This window comes from Engystomops pustulosus, chromosome 8 (genome assembly GCF_040894005.1).
Source record: "Engystomops pustulosus chromosome 8, aEngPut4.maternal, whole genome shotgun sequence".
Classification (NCBI taxonomy): Eukaryota; Metazoa; Chordata; class Amphibia; order Anura; family Leptodactylidae; genus Engystomops; species Engystomops pustulosus.
Window position 1 is genome coordinate 73312428 of NC_092418.1, and position 23267 is coordinate 73335694.

General features: G+C 44.9%; 1 protein-coding gene across 2 annotated transcripts in view; it reads left to right on the forward strand.

The window, feature by feature from the left end:
- Positions 1-22566, forward strand: part of VPS8 (VPS8 subunit of CORVET complex) — a 152432-nt gene extending 129866 nt beyond the window's left edge. For both annotated transcript variants that reach the window (XM_072121231.1, XM_072121232.1), the window contains 4 exons: positions 2837-3005; positions 11805-11852; positions 20822-20902; positions 22247-22566. In XM_072121231.1, coding sequence (XP_071977332.1) covers positions 2837-3005; positions 11805-11852; positions 20822-20902; positions 22247-22393 — 445 coding nt within the window. In that variant the 3' untranslated portion in view covers positions 22394-22566. The remainder of the gene's footprint in view (positions 1-2836; positions 3006-11804; positions 11853-20821; positions 20903-22246) is intronic.
- Positions 22567-23267: the final 701 nt, after the last annotated feature.

Consider the following 23267-nt stretch of genomic DNA (forward strand, 5'->3'; position numbering starts at 1 on the left):
AGTTAGAAGGATTCCGTATGACAAATGTAGTGCGTCTACATGGTGTGGAGTCCAGTTAACAAACTTCTTATATAAGCTATTTTATCATCTGAACTCAATCTGATCAAATTTCACAAAAGATCTTCTGAAATGGAAGGTTTGACAATAAGATCAATGTGATGTCTTATCTCATTTAATTTCCATTCAGAGGTAGGTGGCATAATAATAGTGACCATCAGAACAGTACCTGGAGTGGGAGAGACCTGAGTAGATTGTGATTGTATTTTTGTTATTAAGACTCGCTTATCATTGGAGTACCAGTAACATTAAGCGCTATCCTTCCCATAACAAGTTTGTTTTTTTACTGTATTCTTGACCTCTAGAAAGCATAATTCGTTTCCTTAATTACTCGCTGTTCCTTAAGCTCAGCCTGAAGGTTGTACCCTTCATTGTGTAGGATCTGCACACTTTACACGTGTTTCTGCTATGTGACATTGAACATTTTCATGGTTGCACAATCTCAAGATGATTCTCCAGGGTTTTAGCTTTGATAATATCTCTAAAGAATTGTTCCTTGATATTTACTGGATTCTGTCCCCTTTACTCTTTCCTCATACACAGCAGCTCAACTGGTCCCTCTTGCTTAACCTTTTCCTGGCTGCTCCATGTAAATAAATGCCTTAAAGGGGTTTTCCACTTTCAGAAAATAGTTGGTATGGTTTGTGTAAGCAAAAGTTATACAATTTTCCAATATTCTTTCGGTACTAATTTTGCACAATTTTCTAAATCGCTGCTTGCTCTCTTTTATAGGAAGCTTCTATGTTTACTTCCAGTGATGTGATGGGCATGCAGGTGAAGGAGCCGTTAATATCACAGACAGTCAGAGCAGCGTGATACTAATGCCTCATGCACCTGCTTGTCCATCACAAGACCATGGACACATTTCCATTCACCGAAAGTTAAACATAGAAGCTTTCCACAGAAGGACAGCAAGCAGAGATCTAGAAAAGCGTGAGGAATTTATACAGAAGGTATGTTGGAAAATGGTATAACTTTTCCTTACACAAACCATATCAATTATTTGCTAAAAGTGGACAACCCCTTTACATCTATGGCACTGTACATAAAAGGAAAACCTTTATGTACAGTCCTCTTTTCCTAAAAAGCATTTCCACTGGGAAAAGCACCCAAAAAATTACCTTAATTTACTGCCTTTGGACCTGATCCTGACATCTGGACCTGATTTGTTACGGCCATGAGAAGGGTAACTGGATGAGAAGCTGAGTGTCTTTGCTTTAGGAACAGTGGTAGTCAGCTCCTACAGCACAGGAGCTTGGAGTTATCACTGTTTTTGATACTAATGTCTGCATTGGTAGGTGGTCCAAGCCCCCTAACCCCACAGAGAGTCTCCCCTTCATCTCAAAATAATATACAACAGCATCATGGAATGGAAGCAACCATAGAGCACTTCAGATAACAACAAAAGTCCTTTGAGATGTGAACAGGTTCTCTTTGTATGAAGATTTGTTGTTTGACCCATGCAGATTACCATAATGTATCTCTGTACATAGAGTATCCTGGCACTGAGATTGAAAATAAAGCAATGGCTTTGTATGTTGCTGTGCACCATCATATGCGGGTCTGGTGGGACTCTGATTGGAAGTGCCAGGTAACATGTCATTTATTGCATATGGTGAATGCCACAGAATTTCTGGTGTCCGACCAGGAGCTTGTGACATTCCTCATATACAAACACCGGAGTGTAGATAAGCTCATAAGTGAGGGACTCTATGTGGCCTTTCTCCAACCAGCTTCTAAAACATCTTGTCCTCTCACTGATTTCTTTGAGGCTGCATGGAAATAGTTTCTTAATGTTTTATGCCAGAAATTGCATTAAAGAGTCTGAGAGAAAATCCATACAAAATCTATTAACAGCCTTCAAGACTTGGAGGCTCCTTTGTCTGTGATACATCGTTATTTTCTCTTTCTCTGGTGCTGTTATAATTAAGAAAATGTGTATAGAGGGTCATTATTTAAGTGTCAATACAACACTTCAAGACAACACCCTAGGATAAGCGGTTCATTTCAGATGGAGGGAGCTGTCTAATACCCAGCATCAGGGCTACCACTTTCTCCTAACTGGCCAGGGACAGCATGTCCCATCATGGTGTGTGGTCACAGCTCAGTAGCTGTCATGTACAATATATGGGGTTGTGCATGGAGAGAAGAGTCTGCAGTGCTCCTGAATGAGTAATGTGGCCTCTTTATTTTCAGGGAGAGTGGAGGTTTTACTGAGTGTACACTATAGTAGTAGCCCTTTAATACATATGTCGCACTAGCTGCAAAGTTTTGGATAACTATCTCAAGGCTCAACATTGTGTATGTAGTCCATCATCAATTGCTGCACATTAAAAGGAAGGGTATTCCCTAGACAGCAGTAATAACTCCGGGTATGAGCTTTTAGCCTGTAGCGGATGCTTTCTGGATGCCTCCTTGTCTTCTGCTTCCAGACCTGTCATTGTGAGTTTTCTCATGTAGTATCAATCAGAAACCAGATTTCTGGAAATATGTAGGTTGTTTGCAGCTGATTATGGCTTTTATGGCTCTATACTTGATATCTTAATTTATTGTATTCTTTGGAGTTTAATACTTTAAACAAGTGTGAAAACCATTAATTGTATATATTTATGTGTAGATTTGGAGGACCTACAAAACATGTACTTTAATCTGTATTCTGCTATATATATATATACACACGGTATATATACATATAATATCATTTTTTTTTCTGTAAGATCTTATTCTGACAACATAAATACATGAATAATAATATTTATTCTAATTCTTTTTCCCATAGCTGTGGACATCTGTACCACTCTCTATGTCTTCTGGGAAAGGACTGCAAAGCGGAAGCAGAAGGTCAAATTCAGTGGATTTGTCACAAGTGTAATTCAAGCAATAAGGGGCGTTCTGGTCGACAAGCAGTGGCGGATCTAAAAAAGGGAAGGACAGCATCTTTAGTACAGGTTAGTCATGATTTGAGTAATAGTAGAGCACATATAAATGATCTGTCTTCTAATTTATCACCTCAATTTCAGCCCCTTTTCAGGGGTGTAACTGAAAGCTGCAAAATCTTTACCAGACCCCCAAGTAAAATGTATTGTTTGTAACTCTTCATGTTAAGAAGAGGCACATTATGTGCTCTTTAAGGCTCTTGGGCCCAGGTGCAGCTGTACCCTCTGCAGCTAGATAGATATATAGATAGCCCTAGCACATGCCCCCTCAGTACATAGATAGATAGCCCCAGCACATGCCCCCTCAGTACATAGATAGATAGCCCCAGCACATGCCCCCTCAGTATATAGATAGATAGCCCCAGCACATGTCCCCTCAGTACATAGATAGATAGCCCCAGCACATGCCCCCTCAGTATATAGATAGCCCCAGCACATGCACCCTCAGTATATAGATAGATAGCCCCAGCACATGCCCCCTCAGTATATAGATAGCCCCAGCACATGCACCCTCAGTATATAGATAGATAGCCCCAGCACATGCCCCCTCAGTACATAGATAGATAGCCCCAGCACATGCCCCCTCAGTACATAGATAGATAGCCCCAGCACATGCCCCCTCAGTACATAGATAGATAGCCCCAGCACATGCCCCCTCAGTACATAGATAGATAGCCCCAGCACATGCCCCCTCAGTACATAGATAGATAGATAGCCCCAGCACATGCCCCTCAGTACATAGATAGATAGCCCCAGCACATGCCCCCTCAGTACATAGATAGATAGCCCCAGTACATGTCCCCTCAGTACATAGATAAATAGCCCCAGCACATACCTCCTCAGTACTTAGATAGATAGCCCCAGCACATGCCCCCTCAGTACATAGATAGATAGCCCCAGCACATGCCCCTCAGTACATAGATAGATAGCCCCAGCACATGCCGCTCAGTATATAGATAGCCCCAGCACATGCCCCCTCAGTACATAGATAGATAGCCCCAGCACATGCCCCTCAGTACATAGATAGATAGCCCCAGCACATGCCCCCTCAGTACATAGATAGATAGCCCCAGCACATGCCGCTCAGTATATAGATAGATAGCCCCAGCACATGCCGCTCAGTATATAGATAGATAGCCTCAGCACATGCCCCCTCAGTATATAGATAGATAGCCCCAGCACATGCCCCCTCAGTACATAGATAGATAGCCCCAGCACATGCCCCTCAGTACATAGATAGATAGCCCCAGCACATGCCCCCTCAGTATATAGATAGATAGCCCCAGCACATGCCCCCTCAGTATATAGATAGATAGCCCCAGCACATGCCCCCTCAGTATATAGATAGATAGCCCCAGAACATGCCCCCTCAGTATATAGATAGATAGCCCCAGAACATGCCCCCTCAGTATATAGATAGATAGCCCCAGAACATGCCCCCTCAGTATATAGATAGATAGCCCCAGCACATGTCCCCTCAGTATATAGATAGATAGCCCCAGCACATGTCCCCTCAGTACATAGATAGATAGCCCCAGCACATGTCCCTCAGTACATAGATAGATAGCCCCAGCACATGCCCCCTCAGTATATAGATAGCCCCAGCACATGCCCCCTCAGTATATAGATAGATAGCCCCAGCACATGCCCCCTCAGTATATAGATAGCCCCAGCACATGCCCCCTCAGTATATAGATAGATAGCCCCAGCACATGCCCCCTCAGTACATAGATAGATAGCCCCAGCACATGCCCCCTCAGTATATAGATAGATAGCCCCAGCACATGCCCCCTCAGTACATAGATAGATAGCCCCAGCACATGCCCCTCAGTACATACCCTGTTTCCCCTAAAATAAGACATCCCCCGAAAATAAGACCTAGTGCAATATTGTTCAGGCTTAGAAATATAAGGCCTCCCCTGAAAATAAGACCTAGCGGCAGTCATTGCAGCAGCTTCCCCCACGCCATACATTAGTATATGGAAATCTTTTAGATGCTGCAGAAGGTTGTGCTATGGGGAAGAATTCAAGGAATTAAATCACTGTCTGCTGTGCTGCAAATGTGACCCCAGCAGCCACAAGGATAAGAAGGGTCATTAATGGGAAGTGCTTTACTAAACATGAGAGATTGGGGTCACAAGAAATACAGCATGAAATTCAGAGTTTGGAGAGTTATAAGGATGTTTAAGAAGTTGATTTGTTGTTCAATGATAAATGTAAATTCTTGTTCATGGAAAAAGAAGACATCCCCTGAAAATAAGACCTAGTGCCTCATTAGGAGCAAAAATTAATATAAGACACTGTCTTATTTTCGGGGAAACAGGGTAGATAGATAGCCCCAGCACATGCCCCCTCAGTACATAGATAGATAGCCCCAGCACATGCCCCCTCAGTACATAGATAGATAGCCCCAGCACATGCCCCCTCAGTATATAGATAGATAGCCCCAGCACATGTCCCCTCAGTACATAGATAGATAGCCCCAGCACATGTCCCCTCAGTATATACATAGATAGCCCCAGCACATACCTCCTCAGTACATAGATAGATAGCCCCAGCACATGCCCCCTCAGTATATAGATAGATAGCCCCAGCACATGCCCCCTCAGTATATAGATAGCCCCAGCACATGCACCCTCAGTATATAGATAGATAGCCCCAGCACATGCCCCCTCAGTACATAGATAGATAGCCCCAGCACATGCCCCCTCAGTACATAGATAGATAGCCCCAGCACATGCCCCCTCAGTACATAGATAGATAGCCCCAGCACATGCCCCCTCAGTACATAGATAGATAGCCCCAGCACATGCCCCTTCAGTACATAGATAGATAGCCCCAGCACATGCCCCCTCAGTACATAGATAGATAGCCCCAGCACATGCCCCCTCAGTACATAGATAGATAGCCCCAGCACATGCCCCCTCAGTACATAGATAGATAGCCCCAGCACATGCCCCCTCAGTACATAGATAGATAGCCCCAGCACATGCCCCCTCAGTACATAGATAGATAGATAGCCCCAGCACATGCCCCTCAGTACATAGATAGATAGCCCCAGCACATGCCCCCTCAGTACATAGATAGATAGCCCCAGCACATGCCCCCTCAGTACATAGATAGATAGCCCCAGCACATGCCCCCTCAGTACATAGATAGCCCCAGCACATGCCCCCTCAGTACATAGATAGATAGCCCCAGCACATGCCCCCTCAGTACATAGATAGATAGATAGCCCCAGCACATGCCCCTCAGTACATAGATAGATAGCCCCAGCACATGCCCCCTCAGTACATAGATAGATAGCCCCAGTACATGTCCCCTCAGTACATAGATAAATAGCCCCAGCACATACCTCCTCAGTACTTAGATAGATAGCCCCAGCACATGCCCCCTCAGTACATAGATAGATAGCCCCAGCACATGCCCCTCAGTACATAGATAGATAGCCCCAGCACATGCCCCCTCAGTACATAGATAGATAGCCCCAGCACATGCCCCTCAGTACATAGATAGATAGCCCCAGCACATGCCCCCTCAGTACATAGATAGATAGCCCCAGCACATGCCGCTCAGTATATAGATAGATAGCCCCAGCACATGCCGCTCAGTATATAGATAGATAGCCTCAGCACATGCCCCCTCAGTACATAGATAGATAGCCCCAGCACATGCCCCCTCAGTACATAGATAGATAGCCCCAGCACATGCCCCCTCAGTACATAGATAGATAGATAGCCCCAGCACATGCCCCTCAGTACATAGATAGATAGCCCCAGCACATGCCCCCTCAGTACATAGATAGATAGCCCCAGTACATGTCCCCTCAGTACATAGATAAATAGCCCCAGCACATACCTCCTCAGTACTTAGATAGATAGCCCCAGCACATGCCCCCTCAGTACATAGATAGATAGCCCCAGCACATGCCCCTCAGTACATAGATAGATAGCCCCAGCACATGCCGCTCAGTATATAGATAGCCCCAGCACATGCCCCCTCAGTACATAGATAGATAGCCCCAGCACATGCCCCTCAGTACATAGATAGATAGCCCCAGCACATGCCCCCTCAGTACATAGATAGATAGCCCCAGCACATGCCGCTCAGTATATAGATAGATAGCCCCAGCACATGCCGCTCAGTATATAGATAGATAGCCTCAGCACATGCCCCCTCAGTATATAGATAGATAGCCCCAGCACATGCCCCCTCAGTACATAGATAGATAGCCCCAGCACATGCCCCTCAGTACATAGATAGATAGCCCCAGCACATGCCCCCTCAGTATATAGATAGATAGCCCCAGCACATGCCCCCTCAGTATATAGATAGATAGCCCCAGCACATGCCCCCTCAGTATATAGATAGATAGCCCCAGAACATGCCCCCTCAGTATATAGATAGATAGCCCCAGAACATGCCCCCTCAGTATATAGATAGATAGCCCCAGAACATGCCCCCTCAGTATATAGATAGATAGCCCCAGCACATGTCCCCTCAGTACATAGATAGCCCCAGCACATGCCCCCTCAGTACATAGATAGATAGCCCCAGCACATGTCCCTCAGTACATAGATAGATAGCCCCAGCACATGCCCCCTCAGTACATAGATAGATAGCCCCAGCACATGTCCCTCAGTACATAGATAGATAGCCCCAGCACATGTCCCTCAGTACATAGATAGATAGCCCCAGCACATGCCCCCTCAGTGTATAGATAGCCCCAGCACATGCCCCCTCAGTATATAGATAGATAGCCCCAGCACATGCCCCCTCAGTATATAGATAGCCCCAGCACATGCACCCTCAGTATATAGATAGATAGCCCCAGCACATGCCCCCTCAGTACATAGATAGATAGCCCCAGTACATGTCCCCTCAGTACATAGATAAATAGCCCCAGCACATACCTCCTCAGTACTTAGATAGATAGCCCCAGCACATGCCCCCTCAGTATATAGATAGATAGCCCCAGCACATGTCCCCTCAGTACATAGATAGATAGCCCCAGCACATACCTCCTCAGTACTTAGATAGATAGCCCCAGCACATGCCGCTCAGTATATAGATAGCCCCAGCACATGCCCCCTCAGTACATAGATAGATAGCCCCAGCACATGCCCCCTCAGTATATAGATAGATAGCCCCAGCACATGCCGCTCAGTATATAGATAGATAGCCCCAGCACATGCCGCTCAGTATATAGATAGATAGCCTCAGCACATGCCCCCTCAGTATATAGATAGATAGCCCCAGCACATGCCCCCTCAGTACATAGATAGATAGCCCCAGCACATGCCCCCTCAGTACATAGATAGATAGCCCCAGCACATGCCCCTCAGTACATAGATAGATAGCCCCAGCACATGCCCCCTCAGTATATAGATAGATAGCCCCAGCACATGCCCCCTCAGTATATAGATAGATAGCCCCAGAACATGCCCCCTCAGTATATAGATAGATAGCCCCAGAACATGCCCCCTCAGTATATAGATAGATAGCCCCAGCACATGTCCCCTCAGTACATAGATAGCCCCAGCACATGCCCCCTCAGTATATAGATAGCCCCAGCACATGCCCCCTCAGTATATAGATAGCCCCAGCACATGCCCCCTCAGTATATAGATAGCCCCAGCACATGCCCCCTCAGTATATAGATAGCCCTAGCACATGCCCCTCAGTAGATAGATAGCCCCAGCACATGCCGCTCAGTACATAGATAGATAGCCCCAGCACATGCCCCTCAGTACATAGATAGATAGCCCCAGCACATGCCCCCTCAGTACATAGATAGATAGCCCCAGCACATGCCGCTCAGTATATAGATAGATAGCCTCAGCACATGCCCCCTCAGTATATAGATAGATAGATAGCCCCAGCACATGCCCCCTCAGTACATAGATAGATAGCCCCAGCACATGCCCCCTCAGTACATAGATAGATAGCCCCAGCACATGCCCCCTCAGTACATAGATAGATAGCCCCAGCACATGCCCCCTCAGTACATAGATAGATAGCCCCAGCACATGCCCCTCAGTACATAGATAGCCCCAGCACATGCCCCTCAGTACATAGATAGATAGCCCCAGCACATGCCCCCTCAGTACATAGATAGATAGATAGCCCCAGCACATGCCCCCTCAGTATATAGATAGATAGATAGCCCCAGCACATGCCCCCTCAGTACATAGATAGATAGATAGCCCCAGCACATGCCCCCTCAGTACATAGATAGATAGCCCCAGCACATGCCCCCTCAGTACATAGATAGATAGCCCCAGCACATGCCCCTCAGTACATAGATAAATAGCCCCAGCACATACCTCCTCAGTACTTAGATAGATAGCCCCAGCACATGTCCCCTCAGTACATAGATAGATAGCCCCAGCACATACCTCCTCAGTACTTAGATAGATAGCCCCAGCACATGCCGCTCAGTATATAGATAGCCCCAGCACATGCCCCCTCAGTACATAGATAGATAGCCCCAGCACATGCCCCTCAGTACATAGATAGATAGCCCCAGCACATGCCCCCTCAGTATATAGATAGATAGCCCCAGCACATGCCGCTCAGTATATAGATAGATAGCCCCAGCACATGCCGCTCAGTATATAGATAGATAGCCTCAGCACATGCCCCCTCAGTATATAGATAGATAGCCCCAGCACATGCCCCTCAGTACATAGATAGATAGCCCCAGCACATGCCCCCTCAGTACATAGATAGATAGCCCCAGCACATGCCCCTCAGTATATAGATAGCCCCAGCACATGTCCCCTCAGTATATAGATAGCCCCAGCACATGTCCCCTCAGTATATAGATAGCCCCAGCACATGCCTCCTCAGTACATGGATAGATAGCCCCAGCACATGCCTCCTCAGTACATGGATAGATAGCCCCAGCACGTGCCTCCTCAGTACATGGATAGATAGCCCCAGCACGTGCCTCCTCAGTACATGGATAGATAGCCCCAGCACGTGCCCCCTCAGTACATGGATAGATAGCCCCAGCACGTGCCCCCTCAGTACATAGATAGATAGCCCCAGCACGTGCCCCCTCAGTACATACATAGATAGCCCCAAGCACGTGCCCCCTCAGTACATACATAGATAGCCCCAGCACGTGCCCCCTCAGTACATAGATAGATAGCCCCAGCACGTGCCCCCTCAGTACATAGATAGATAGCCCCAGCACGTGCCCCCTCAGTACATACATAGATAGCCCCAGCACGTTCCCCCTCAGTACATACATAGATAGCCCCAAGCACGTGCCCCCTCAGTACATACATAGATAGCCCACTTCACCTTCCAGCGCTTCCATGCTCCCTGCAGCCTCCTTTGTGAACTCACGCTTTTCTTTGGCAGAGGGCTGACGGCGCCATTGCCTAAGCACCGGCGGCGGTGCCTGGGTCGCACAAAGGACGCAGGCAGCGGAAACCTCACAACCTGGGTCCAGTGATCAGCACTTTGTGCGTCTTTAAGGTGCACTGTTGATCACTATTGAGGATCAGGACGGGGCTGTGACTCATTGGGGCCCCCTGTTTTGCAATCAGAGTTGCATTAAACCACCATATGATGGCGACTGTGTACACCATCATACAAGGCCAGTCTCTTTATTGTAAAGAGCATCAGCAGCAGGATATTTTCATTATACAATGAAGGGGAATTGATTATTGTTTACTCACCCGATCTGATGTAAACACCGACGATCTGGATCTTCTTATTTTTTTTCTTAAATTTTATTTTTGGCGCACCTCTGCAAATATATTAAATCTATTACAATGTGGAAGCTGACAGCTAGTCAGAATCACCACCATCGTATCTTTACAATCGGTAACAAATCTCCCGCAATGTGCGCTTACGACACTCTTCTGAAATGAGTCAGGGAATCTGTTGACCCTCTGAACTTTTTACCTTTGCGGAACAGCATTATAACGCATGGAATCCCTTGCTCTGTATATTAGCCCTTAGTTTATTACACAGAATTTTTTATTTTTTCTATAAAAAGCTTGCTCGAAAACTTTCCATCAAATTAAGGGTTAAGCCTTCCTGTCAATATTCGCCGAGGAGGTTGTGAACGCCTGTGTCACCTTCTCACAATGCTTCATTTTCATACATTTCCAATTAGGTAACATGAAAGAGTTTTGCAGGGTTTTTAATCACATCTTTTAGCTAGAAGCAGTGTGTTCTTCACACTCCATGTATCTGATGGCAAACGTGAAATATTAACTCCTGCCGGATTAGACCCCCATGTCTAAACGGAGCTAGAAGAGCTGAGGATTGGCAATCATTCGCTTTAGGCATATGGATTACGCCAACACTCTAAATGCAGCCAGTTGTCACCTGGTATTAAGTGTGATTGCCAATGAAATGTACTTTTCTAAAATTACAGTAAGCGGCTTATTAAATATTAGTAATCCCGGCCTTTAAAGAATCCTACTAGTTTCTCCCCTTGTATGTTTTTGTACTGATGAATTCAAGACTCTGAATCCTGCTGCATCACTGCGTCATATTACTTAACGATTTGCTTTTTCCAAACTGAACAAATGGGTAAGTTGATATTTAAGAAAATGAACAAGGAGAACGCATGGTTCCCGGTAATCCATTTTCACTGGTGTGCCAGATGTAAATTTTAGACTATCAAATTAGGTTTGTATATAGAATCATGTGGTACATGACACAGGACTCTTACTGATAATCCCAGTCCACATAGTGTATGGATAGTTTCTACTGCTTTTTTTAAATATGCCCCCCCCCCCCCCCCGCATTGTTATGAAACAATACATATACATTTCTCTTAAACAGATGAGAACTGCCTCTGCCCAGCCACCCAGTGGGGAATCTGCAAGAAAGGTAAATTGACTTGTGCATACACCAAATGTATAGCTGCATTTAGTGAAGTATCCATAGAAAACATGGAAAGCTAAATAAATGGAATGAAGAGATTGATATATCTTAAAGGGGTTGTCTAGAATTATACAAATATTTGGAGGTGGCCTGTGCGGGGCTGTACAAAAAAATAAACCTGTACTTACCTTTTCCGGTGCTCCTAGTGCCCCACATTGCTGTCCATCAGTGCATGGCCCCTGTTTGTTTACGGAGGCACAGCACCTTGGCTTTTTTTTAGTAGGTAACAGTAAAGGTATGTCTGGAAAACCTTTAGATTTCATAGACTGAGTACATTGCCAGGGACTTGTATCTTGGTGATAAATGATGCAAGGAGTCCCTGCTTGCTGGTGGAATTACAGCACCAACACTATTCATGATTACAGTTCAACACTCCTGTTTTTCAGGGAAGCTGGGTTTCCTTGCATTTTATTTCACTAAATTGCAAGGATTCCCCCGCACTGTGGGGGAATCCCGCTCTTGGTTAATTAAATCCAACTATTTGTGGAATCTTATTATGTTCCTGCTGGTCTTAAAGAGAACCCGTCAGGCAAAATAACCCCCTAAACAAAATATATTTTCATACACTACCATAAGAGAGCATTGCCTCTATCCCTTCATTGTCCCTCTACATGCCTGTAAACCCAAGCAATGAGGTCCTAAAGCTGTATGCAAATGACCTGTGAAATGTCCAATGAGTCATTAGCATATTCAAGCTGTCCAGCTTATTCATGAGTGGGAGGCACAGCCACACCCCCAGTGCATGACTGACAGCCTGTTTAATGATGTGAGGCTGTATAATGATGTGCTTCCTGTTGCTGGCGCCCCCTGCAGGCTGTGTGTGCATGTGTGTGTGTATATGTGAAAGATACAACAGCTCCAGACAGCCATGTTATAGCAGAACATGTCAGGTACTTGTGTAGCTGATGTCTGTGTCTCTCACATGTGTATAGCAGAACATGTCAGGTACTTGTGAAGCTGATGTCTGTGTCTCTATGTATCAGGAGGATGCAGCCATGTTATAGCAGAATATGTCAGGTACATGTGTAGCCGATGTCTGTGTCTCACACATGTGTATGGGAGGATGCAGCATGTCAGCAGATGCAGCACACACACCAGCAATGCTTTACTATACATTACACACAGACTTGAGCAGGGGGAGGAGAGGGGGAACAGTGGTGACATCACTGCCTCTGACCATGTGAACAGCCTCATTTACATAACAAAGAAAAGATGATTTTGCAATGATTAATGTATGAAATTACTAGATAAAGGCTGGGATGGGATCCTTGTGAGCTGCTCCAACAGGTAGTGGTGACAGGACAAGTGACACAGACCTGATGACAGGTGTCCTTTAAAGCAAACCTGTCACCAGGAATGTCATTTTTAGCTGGTGACAGGTTCCAATAGCCTGTGCTATGCTATTTTCATAAAAATGCCTTTATCATCATTCCGAATCATTTCAGTATTTTATATTAGTTTCATTTACATTACCTGCTCCCTGCCAGCAGCCTGTATTGAGTCCCAGGGGAGGGGCAGCTGCAGCCTTTGTGCCTGTGTCTCTGTAGTGGTAACTACAGCCCACACTTTTTTGCAACTTTTTTTTACTTTTATCATGTTTTATACTATGATGTTTTGTGTATCCTTTTTGCTCCATCTGTAACTAATTTGTACCAGTTATTATGGAAAATCTGTGTTTCACAATACATTTTTATTGTTTATGAAAAAAAACAAACTTCAGCACACACCTCCATAATTCAGGTTGCACAATGAATTGAATTTAAAAAAAATGAAGCTGTTTCATTAAGAAAAACTACTAGCAGGAAATGTAAATAATTATAAATTATAAACGTTAACCTGGTAACATATTGCTTATAACATATATAATTTCAGTACTGTGCACATATACCTATTTCTACATCATAAATATAAAGAACTGCAAAGCTGCATTTATAGAAGATTAAGGTGCATCATGTGGGATCAGACAGTGGGCGTGGTGGATGTTATTACATAGCGGCGGTGTCATGCATTGTTATAATATTAGATATAATTTTGCACATGTGAGAGGTCTGCAGACTATTACGCCTCGCTGCCCTGCTAAAAAACTCACCCGAGACAGGATAATTACGGAGCTGCTGAAATGGCCTTTCTTCCCCCTTGTTTACTGCCTTATCTCATCAGAAATTGCAGAAATTGCCCTCCCTGCAAAAACCCTTGAAGGGAAAAGAGAAAGGAAGCTGGCAGCTGTTCTGGACTCTCAGACTGATACACATCTCATTTTTTATTAATATCCCCATGCAAAATATGCAGTTCATAAATATTTTATTAAAAAGGAAATATTTAAAGGCTATATAGAAATGTGAAGGGTGTTTGTGTACCCGGTAATATCACACAGCCCCTGTGTAAAGAAGATGCCTTTAATGTATTCATAGGCCGCAGTCACATTAGCACAAATATCTATTCAGAATATGCAGCGTTGTAGCACTCATCCATATAACACCTTGTATTTACATTTCTTCTTCTCCCCAGCACAAGATGTATAGTGTTAAATATACAGCGCCGCAGAGCCCGTCACTGATGTCCTTAGGGGCTCATTAAAAGATGTAATTTTGTGATAACCAAGTTTTTAACAACACTTTGATATACAGCAATGGCAGAATTTGCTAAAACTTAGTCTCCCAGCACAGAAAAATTAACAAATTAGCCAAAAGTGAGCTTTTAGTTATATGGTGGATACTACTCTTACAGCCTAAGGATACACTCACATGACCATATGGGGGACATATATACGGCATATATATGTCCCCCATAGACGGCAATGGGCGCAGTGCACCGTATGGAAGCGTCCTATCTTTCCTCGTAATACGGCGTTGTGTGCCATATATCGCTCTGGAGAGGGGTGGGGGTGAGTGGCGCACCTTTCTGTAGTCGAGAGGAAGATAGGACATGTCCTGTCTTTCCTCGTAATACGGCGTTGTGTGCCATATATTGCTCTGGAGAGGGGAGGGTGAGCGGCGCTCACCCCCTCCTCCTCTCCCGTGCCCCATCGTCATGTAGCCTAAGACTGGCCACTTTTTTTTTTTTTTTACTTTTCTGTTGAGGGTGCGTTCATACGTTCAGTTTTTCAGATGCTGATTATAATTTTCAAACCAGGAGTGGAGTAAAAGCAAGAGGACGAGCAGCACCTCTAATTTATATGTTCTCATCCATTCTGATCCGCGCCTAATTTTGGCTTCAAAAATGACGTCTGGAAACCTGAACATGTGAACTCACCCTTACAGAGTTGTATGAGGGGGGGAAAAATTTCTAAATGCAGATGTGTGGGCCCCTCTGGCAGGATCTGCTCTTCTTTTAGCTGCTTATGCGCCAACCCCCCCCCCCCCACCCCCCCAACACACAAAAAAAAGCCTTTTAAAATGTATGTAAACTAGCTCCTTGCAGGCTTACTGCCTGTACCCTCCCCAGCCAGAGTCACCTGCTGTCTGGCTGGGGAGGGACGGGGTGTGTATAATCAACATATGACAGAGCCCCTCGGGTTTATTTCTAAAATCTTAAAAGCCTTTTTTAAAAAAAAAAAAAAACTAAGGAGCTAAAAGAAGAACAGAACTTGCCAGAGGGGGCACACACCAGTATGTCAGTGTGCTTGGTGTACAATCCTTCATCCTGATGGTAGATTTCCTAAATATTTTAACATGACCAAAATTGAACATATGATAGCATGAAACACAATCTCTTTTTAACCATGAGTACAAGTTTAGAATGATGATAAGCAATATCATAACAATATAGGTTGACCCATGATAACTACAGATACTATTGTGTTATCCTCACTGTAGAGCACATCCTGATTATAAACTTATGTGATATCATTACAATAGATCTATGTTACAATAGAAATCTGTTAATAAAGACAAAGAGTGTAGTGTATCTTGCGTTCAATGGAAAACACGGAAGCTATATATAAGTATATAGTATACATATAGAATTCAGCTACATTGTCACCCTACAACAGCAGTTACCACCCATACAGTTGACTACAGTATCTAGGGGGTTAAATTTGCAGGATCTGGGTCTTTCTGACTGTGGGTTTTCGAGCAGGTCTCCCATCTGTCACATGTGATGATTGCCAGGAACACTGTAAAAGAGCATAGTAGTTGGTATAATGCCCCCTTAGTATCCACCAAAGCTGTCATTAATAATTAACAGCATTAATTGCCATTAATTTAAAGAGTATAACACTTTTAGGAAGCACTTGCTTAGTGACTACAAATGTTTTTTGACACATTCTCATCAGTTTTGTTAGTGAATATTGCTGCTCTTATCTGATTTTATGCTATATCTTTATGGAGAATATGTAGAGTATAGAATATGTAAGTTATCTTGATGCCAGTCAATGAATCTCCCACTTCTTTGTGAATGTGTCCGGAGAGTGGACTCTGGATCTAGGAAAAGGGGGTTGACAAGTAACCATGACAACAGAGAAATGATGTGTGTTGTTGAGGAGGAGAAGGAGCTCAGGTTGATAGTGGAAAATAGTTCAGAAGAAGTAATTACACGCTGCATTTTCACAGTGCCACGTGGGGGGGGGCTTGGGGCTCCTCGGATAGCTACCAGGCGGAGGATAAAAGGACTAGGCGCAGTAATATGAATGTACACAGACCGTAATGTATCCGGCTTTGACAGCATTTACTCAAAATAAACGCATTCTTGACTCTGATGGCATCCGTCTGGCACAAGACTCTCATGTAGTCTTCACATTTTTGTGTAATCAGTGAATAAGTTTACCTTCTAATGGCCTCATTTTGGAGAAAATCATCTTTTAAAATGATGGAAATTAAGGGCTCCTGTCTACACCACAGAAGCCCCGTCTGGCTCTGCTAATTATACACATCTCTGTTAGGCATTACTGCTCGTCTCCTCTCTCCACTCCTCCAAGTAACGTCATAATCAGAAGATGATTGAGTCAGAAGGGGTTTCTGTGATGTAGACAAGAGCCCCTGAGGCTCATTTGTATAACTTTATAAGACTATTTTCTCCAAAATGGGGCCATTATAGCATCATGGAAGAACGGATCCAGTTTCAGCGGACGCACACCAGCATGTAAGTGTGCTTGGTGTACTATACTGAATGAATGTGCTAGATTTCCTTTAAAGATCGGGCAGGAATGTGAAGTAGTATACAATCTAGAAAGGTCTCATCAAGTAAACACAGTCAAAATGGGATATACAGTAATAGGATGGGGAGATGCAGTGAAACTTAAAGCACCTTGGTCTCAATGGTAAATCTGTACAGTGTCCCCTACTACAAAGTATCCTTTATAGGATGTTTTCTCATATAGGGAAGAGAATATTATGGGCCCTGGTTCAGGTGTGGCATCTTTTGCAGCTAACCCTCAAATTACTCCACTGGGGAGATCTACGAAGATTAATTCACCAGTATTCTAGCTTTATTTGTATCAAAGACTGGCAGAAAAAACATGCATCACATTTTATGTTTTGTTTTTTTTGTAAAGGGACATAGTGCAGACTAGTACAGAATGAACTTTGCATATAATGAACAAACATACATTGGCAAAAAGATCAAAGCAATGTAACAACCAGTGGATGCAGCCCACTATGCATGTATCCAGTTTGACCTCTAAGGTTATTAATCCCAAGCGTTGCCAGTCTCGGGGGCTACCAGAGGTGCTGGTGTGCGTAGCATTTGGCCGATCAGACCAGGAAACAAGGAAGGGTGGCACCAAAGGCTCACACAAGAGAATAGTTAGTGACAGTCTGAATTCAGGGCAGAAAGTGTACTAGAAAAGACAGGAAGCAGGTAGTGGGTTGAGATAGGGGTGCTAGAACAGTAACAAGCTGGGGTTATACATAGTGGATTTTAGGTCAGCAACAGAATCAGGAAACAGAACAACAGCTTGCAGCTGCAACCACTGCCTCCCCCAGTATTCTTGCACATAAAGAATGGCTGTCCCTCATAACACTTATCTTTGTGGTAAAGTTTTTTGTAATAAGGATGGTCCTCCTCACAGGGAGGGGGTGGGATTTTCAAGTGAACAATGCCAGACACCTCCTGTTAAAATGCACCATGTTAAGCATTATGGATACACTAGTAATCCGTACTGGCAGAGCCAGACAGTCTGTTTTTTACATTTTGGTTGTTCACTCCAAACCTATATATATAGAAATTTAGCCTCTATGGTGGATCGCTGCCCAGTCCAGGTATTCTTCTCCATAATCCTGTCTGCCATGGTTGTTTCCTGCTTTCCCTTCAGCGGAATGGTCCCCAACGACCAGGCTGCGACTTGAAGCCGGGTCTAGGAACACTTTGTTCCGGGCCGTGGACGCGATCGCTGGGTGGCCTCTCCCGTATAGAGAAGCAGCTGCGCGTGTAACACTTCGTTCCAGGGCCGGAACAGCAGTGCCACGCACAGCCGACTCTGCATTACTATTGCTAGGTACCGTGATCAGAGGTAGACAGCGGTACCTAGCCACAGTGACCACTCCCTCTTCTAGAAGTGCTGAGCACAGCTTGCACTGGGGGTACTGGTGCTATGTATTGCTGTCAGTGGCTGTACCACAGTAACCACTCCCCTTTTACTGTAAATGCGGGGGAAGGTTACTGCCACACACATTGGGGGTCATTTACTAAGGGCCCGATTCGCGTTTTCCCGACGTGTTACCCGAATATTTCCGATTTGCTCCGAATTGCCCCGGGATTTTGGCGCACGCGATCGGATTGTAGCGCATCGGCGCTGGCATGCACACAACGGAAATCGGGGGGCGTGGCCGAACGAAAACCCGACAGATTCGGAAAACCGCCGCATTAAAAAATAAATAAAAAATCTGTCGCGGAGCTTGCACTTACCTTCACTCAGCCCGGCTCGGTGAACTCCAGTGCGTTCCGATGCTTTTCAGCACAGTCGGAGGAACTACCTTAATAAATCCCGTCCGGACCCGAATCCAGCGCAGAGAACGCGCCACTGGATCGCGAATGGACCGGGTAAGTAAATCTGCCCCATTGAGTTTCTTAAAGGGTTATAATTACTGGACCAGTGTGTTCCACTGTATTGTTCATGTGATCCAGTAAGTAAAGAATTGTTCCACCTCCTCGGCTTTTGCCTGTGTTGCTGCTGAGTCAGACAGAGTTCTGGGTCTAGGATTCAGAGGGAATTGTAGGGCCTTTAAGTAAGAAATGATCCACAGATCCCTCATAAAAGTGTGTGTACACCACAAATCCCCCAAAACAGTGTATCTGCCACAGATCCCTCAGACCAGTGTGTATCTGCCACAGATCCCTCATAGCAGTGTATGTCCGCCACAGATCCCTCATAGCAGTGTATGTCCGCCACAGATCCCTCATACCAGCGTGTGTCCGCCATAGATCCCACATACCAGCGTGTGTCCACCACAGATCCTTCATACCAGCGTGTGTCCGCCGCAGATCCCTCATACCAGTGTGTGTCCGCAACAGATCCCTCATACCAGCGTGTGTCCGCCACAGATCCCTCATACCAGCGTGTGTCCGCCACAAATCCCTCATACCAGTGTATGTCCACCACAGATCCCTCATACCAGTGTATGTCCGCCACAGATCCCTCATACCAGTGTATGTCGACCACAGATCCCTCATACCAGCCTGTGTCCGCCACAGCTCCCTCATACCAGTGTGTGTCCGCCACAGATCCCTCATACCAGTGTGTGTCCGCCACAGATCCCTCATACCAGTGTGTGTCCACCACAGATCCCTCATACCAGTGTATGTCCACCACAGATCCCTCATACCAGTGTATGTCCACCACAGATCCCTCATACCAGCGTGTGTCGACCACAGATCCCTCATACCAGTGTATGTCCACCACAGATCCCTCATACCAGTGTATGTCCACCACAGATCCCTCATACCAGCCTGTGTCCGCCACAGCTCCCTCATACCAGTGTGTGTCCGCCACAGATCCCTCATACCAGTGTATGTCCACCACAGATCCCTCATACCAGCGTGTGTCCACCACAGCTCCCTCATACCAGCATGTGTCCGCCACAGCTCCCTCATACCAGTGTATGTCCACCACAGATCCCTCATACCAGTGTATGTCCACCACAGATCCCTCATACCAGCCTGTGTCCGCCACAGCTCCCTCATACCAGTGTGTGTCCGCCACAGATCCCTCATACCAGTGTATGTCCGCCACAGATCCCTCATACCAGCGTGTGTCCACCACAGCTCCCTCATACCAGCATGTGTCCGCCACAGCTCCCTCATACCAGTGTGTGTCCGCCACAGCTCCCTCATACCAGTGTATGTCCACCACAGATCCCTCATACCAGCGTGTGTCCACCACAGCTCCCTCATACCAGCGTGTCCGCCACAGCTCCCTCATACCAGCGTGTGTCCACCACAGCTCCCTCATACCAGCGTGTGTCCACCACAGCTCCCTCATACCAGCGTGTGTCCGCCACAGCTCCCTCATACCAGCCTGTGTCCGCCACAGCTCCCTCATACTAGCGTGTGTCCGCCACAGCTCCCTCATACTAGCGTGTGTCCGCCACAGATCCCTCATTCTAGTGTGTGTCCGCCACAGATCCCTCATTCTAGTGTGTGTCCGCCACAGATCCCTCATACCAGTGTGTGTCCGCCACAGATCCCTCATTCTAGTGTGTGTCCGCCACAGATCCCTCATTCTAGTGTGTGTCCGCATCAGTGCAGGGAAACAAGCTCAATGCCCCCACAGATTCTGCACTATGGTTCTATTTAGTAATTTACTTTATGAATGTTATAATTATAGCATATTTTTGGGCAGGGGGCGCCGTAACCGCCCTCCACTACTACTTTCCCTATTGGTCTCTGGAAAAATTGTCTCACATGTAACTGGTCCCTGTTGGGGGCCACTGCTCATCTGCTTTTTTACTAATATTGAATTGTTTTGTTGTTTTTTCCAGTCAAGCTCTGATTCCGTCCTCGACCCACAGCAGCTGCAGGCATTCAATGAACTCTGCCGTCTTTACAAAGGAACCTCACGGGTAGAGTAACAAGTCTCTTGTCTGCTGGCTCCGCTCGAGAGCTTCTCTGAGTGTTCACAAGTGTCATGACTAGAAACTCCCTTATCTGTTCTATAAAATCTGCACAAAACATTTTTCCTAATTTATAGTATCCTTAAGTGTATTTAGTATCAGAAAGGCTAGTTGATGATGGGATGATACAGATGTAGTAGAGCAGAGTATAATAATTTTTTTATTTGGGCAAATATAAACAGATATATAGGAAGTCCCGACTAAAGAACACCCAACTTACAGACGACCCCTAGTTACAAACTGACCTCTCTGCCCACTGTGACCTCTCTGTATGCTGTAAGATGTCTGCAGTGAAGCTTTATTGTAAATCCTTGTTCCCGTGTCAAACCAAAATTTTTTAAATCTACTTTTTGCTGGAACCAAAAAATATTTTGGCTGGAGTTACCCTATAACTGCTCCAGCTTGCATACATATTTAGCTTAAATCCTGAAACCGGATCCATTGTTCTTCTTGCTTCTAATAGCTTACTTTTTGAGAAAAAGGTCTCTTAAAATTATGCTAATAAGCCTCAGAGGCTCCTGTCTACGTCACATGAGACCCTGCTGACTCATGTAAGAGAGGATGAAAGAGTCGGGCCAAAACACTGAATGGAGGCATGAATAATTATCAGACGGCAGAGCCAGCAGGACGTAGACAGGAGCCCATGAGGCTCAATTGCATAATTTTAAAATACTTTTTTCTCAAAAATTAAGACTAGTAAAGTTATTAGAAGCAAAAAGAAAGGATCCTGTTTCACGAGGTACATCCCAGCATGTAAGTGTGCTTGGCTTAGAAGCACCGCATTATTGTGGTAGATGGTAGATTTTTGATGGTAGATTTCCTTTTACATTTCTGTGTGTGTGTGTATATATATATATATATATATATATATATATATGTGTATATATACGCACATACTTCTATATAATTATGTAGGCACATACATACAGTACTTATGCATATGTATATCTGTGACGCTTGTGACTACTGAGAACAAACGTATATTTTTAAATGACAGACCGCTTGCCTATAATAGTGTAGGTGGAATTAAAGACTCTTTAGCTACATGACAGGTTCAATCTGGATATCCATATGTTTTACTTTAGAAAGTGTTATTTATGGACCTGTTCCTCTAAAAGATGCCAGAGTAATATCCATGATGAACGAAAAAATTCTTTCTCAATAGATATTTATGATAATATTCCATCCTGTCTAAAAAGGAGTGTTGTACATATGTCCTACAGAGATGTGATCTATAAGATCTTGATCATACTGTACTGCACCTCACATGTATCTCTGATGTCCTCTCTACAGCTGGCTCTACTGACAGAGTTGTGCCGCTCTCAGAGCCCAGGAAAATCTTCTGCCCATAACCCTTATGGCGGGGTATCCTCAAACAGTGTCTTTCAGAATGAGAACTTCAAGTTACACCTGGCACCGCCACCCATCATTGATGATTAGTTCTGAAACTCTTCTTCTTCTTGATGCACTCCAGCCAATGGCCGTCCATGTTCCCCAGCTTTACAAGAAGGATCTCCTGCAAGCTCTCGAAAAACTGAACTGTGAAAAATCTGTGTGTACAGTATATTTATATGTGTATGTGTAACACTAATACAATTCCAATTTGAAACCTTTCCTCTGTTTACTTGAAGTACTATGTAGTGATATGGTGACTTAGGCCATAAGCTCAGGGAAAGGACCTCAAAGATAATTTTTTATCACCTTCCACACCAGAAAGGCAGCAGGAGATTAGGGAGGTAAACAAGTGGTTTAAAGGTTGGCATAGGAGTGGTTTAGGTTCATGGAAAACAGGGCTAAATTTGGTGTCGCCTACAGGTTCTACAGCAGGGATGGACTGCATCTCAATTAGGAGGGTGCAGTTGTTTTAGGGCAAAAAACGACTAGAAGGTTGGAGGATTGTTTAAACTAGTGACCTAGGGGGAGGGCAACTGCACTTCTTAAGGGCAAGAAGACAGTGTAGCTAGGGAGCTGGGAGGAGTTATGGTACATGGGGAAGGAAGAGGGGCTGGGGTAAGATCAGTAAAAAAGAAGCCAAAAAAATAAGGATAGGGGGAGCTATAGAAAGTGTATCTATGTACACTAATGCCAGAAGCCTCTCAAACAAAATGAAGGAACTGGAACTCTTAATGTTGGAGGGCAAATATGATATTGTGGAGATCGGTGAAACATGGCTGTACAAAAGTTATGACTGGGCTCTTTATATAGATGGTTATAGTCTTTTTAGAAATTATTGTATAAATAAATAAGATAGATAAGTAGTTTAAGGTGATAAAACAAAAAGGTACCAATGAGGCGTTACAGAATTATAGAGAGA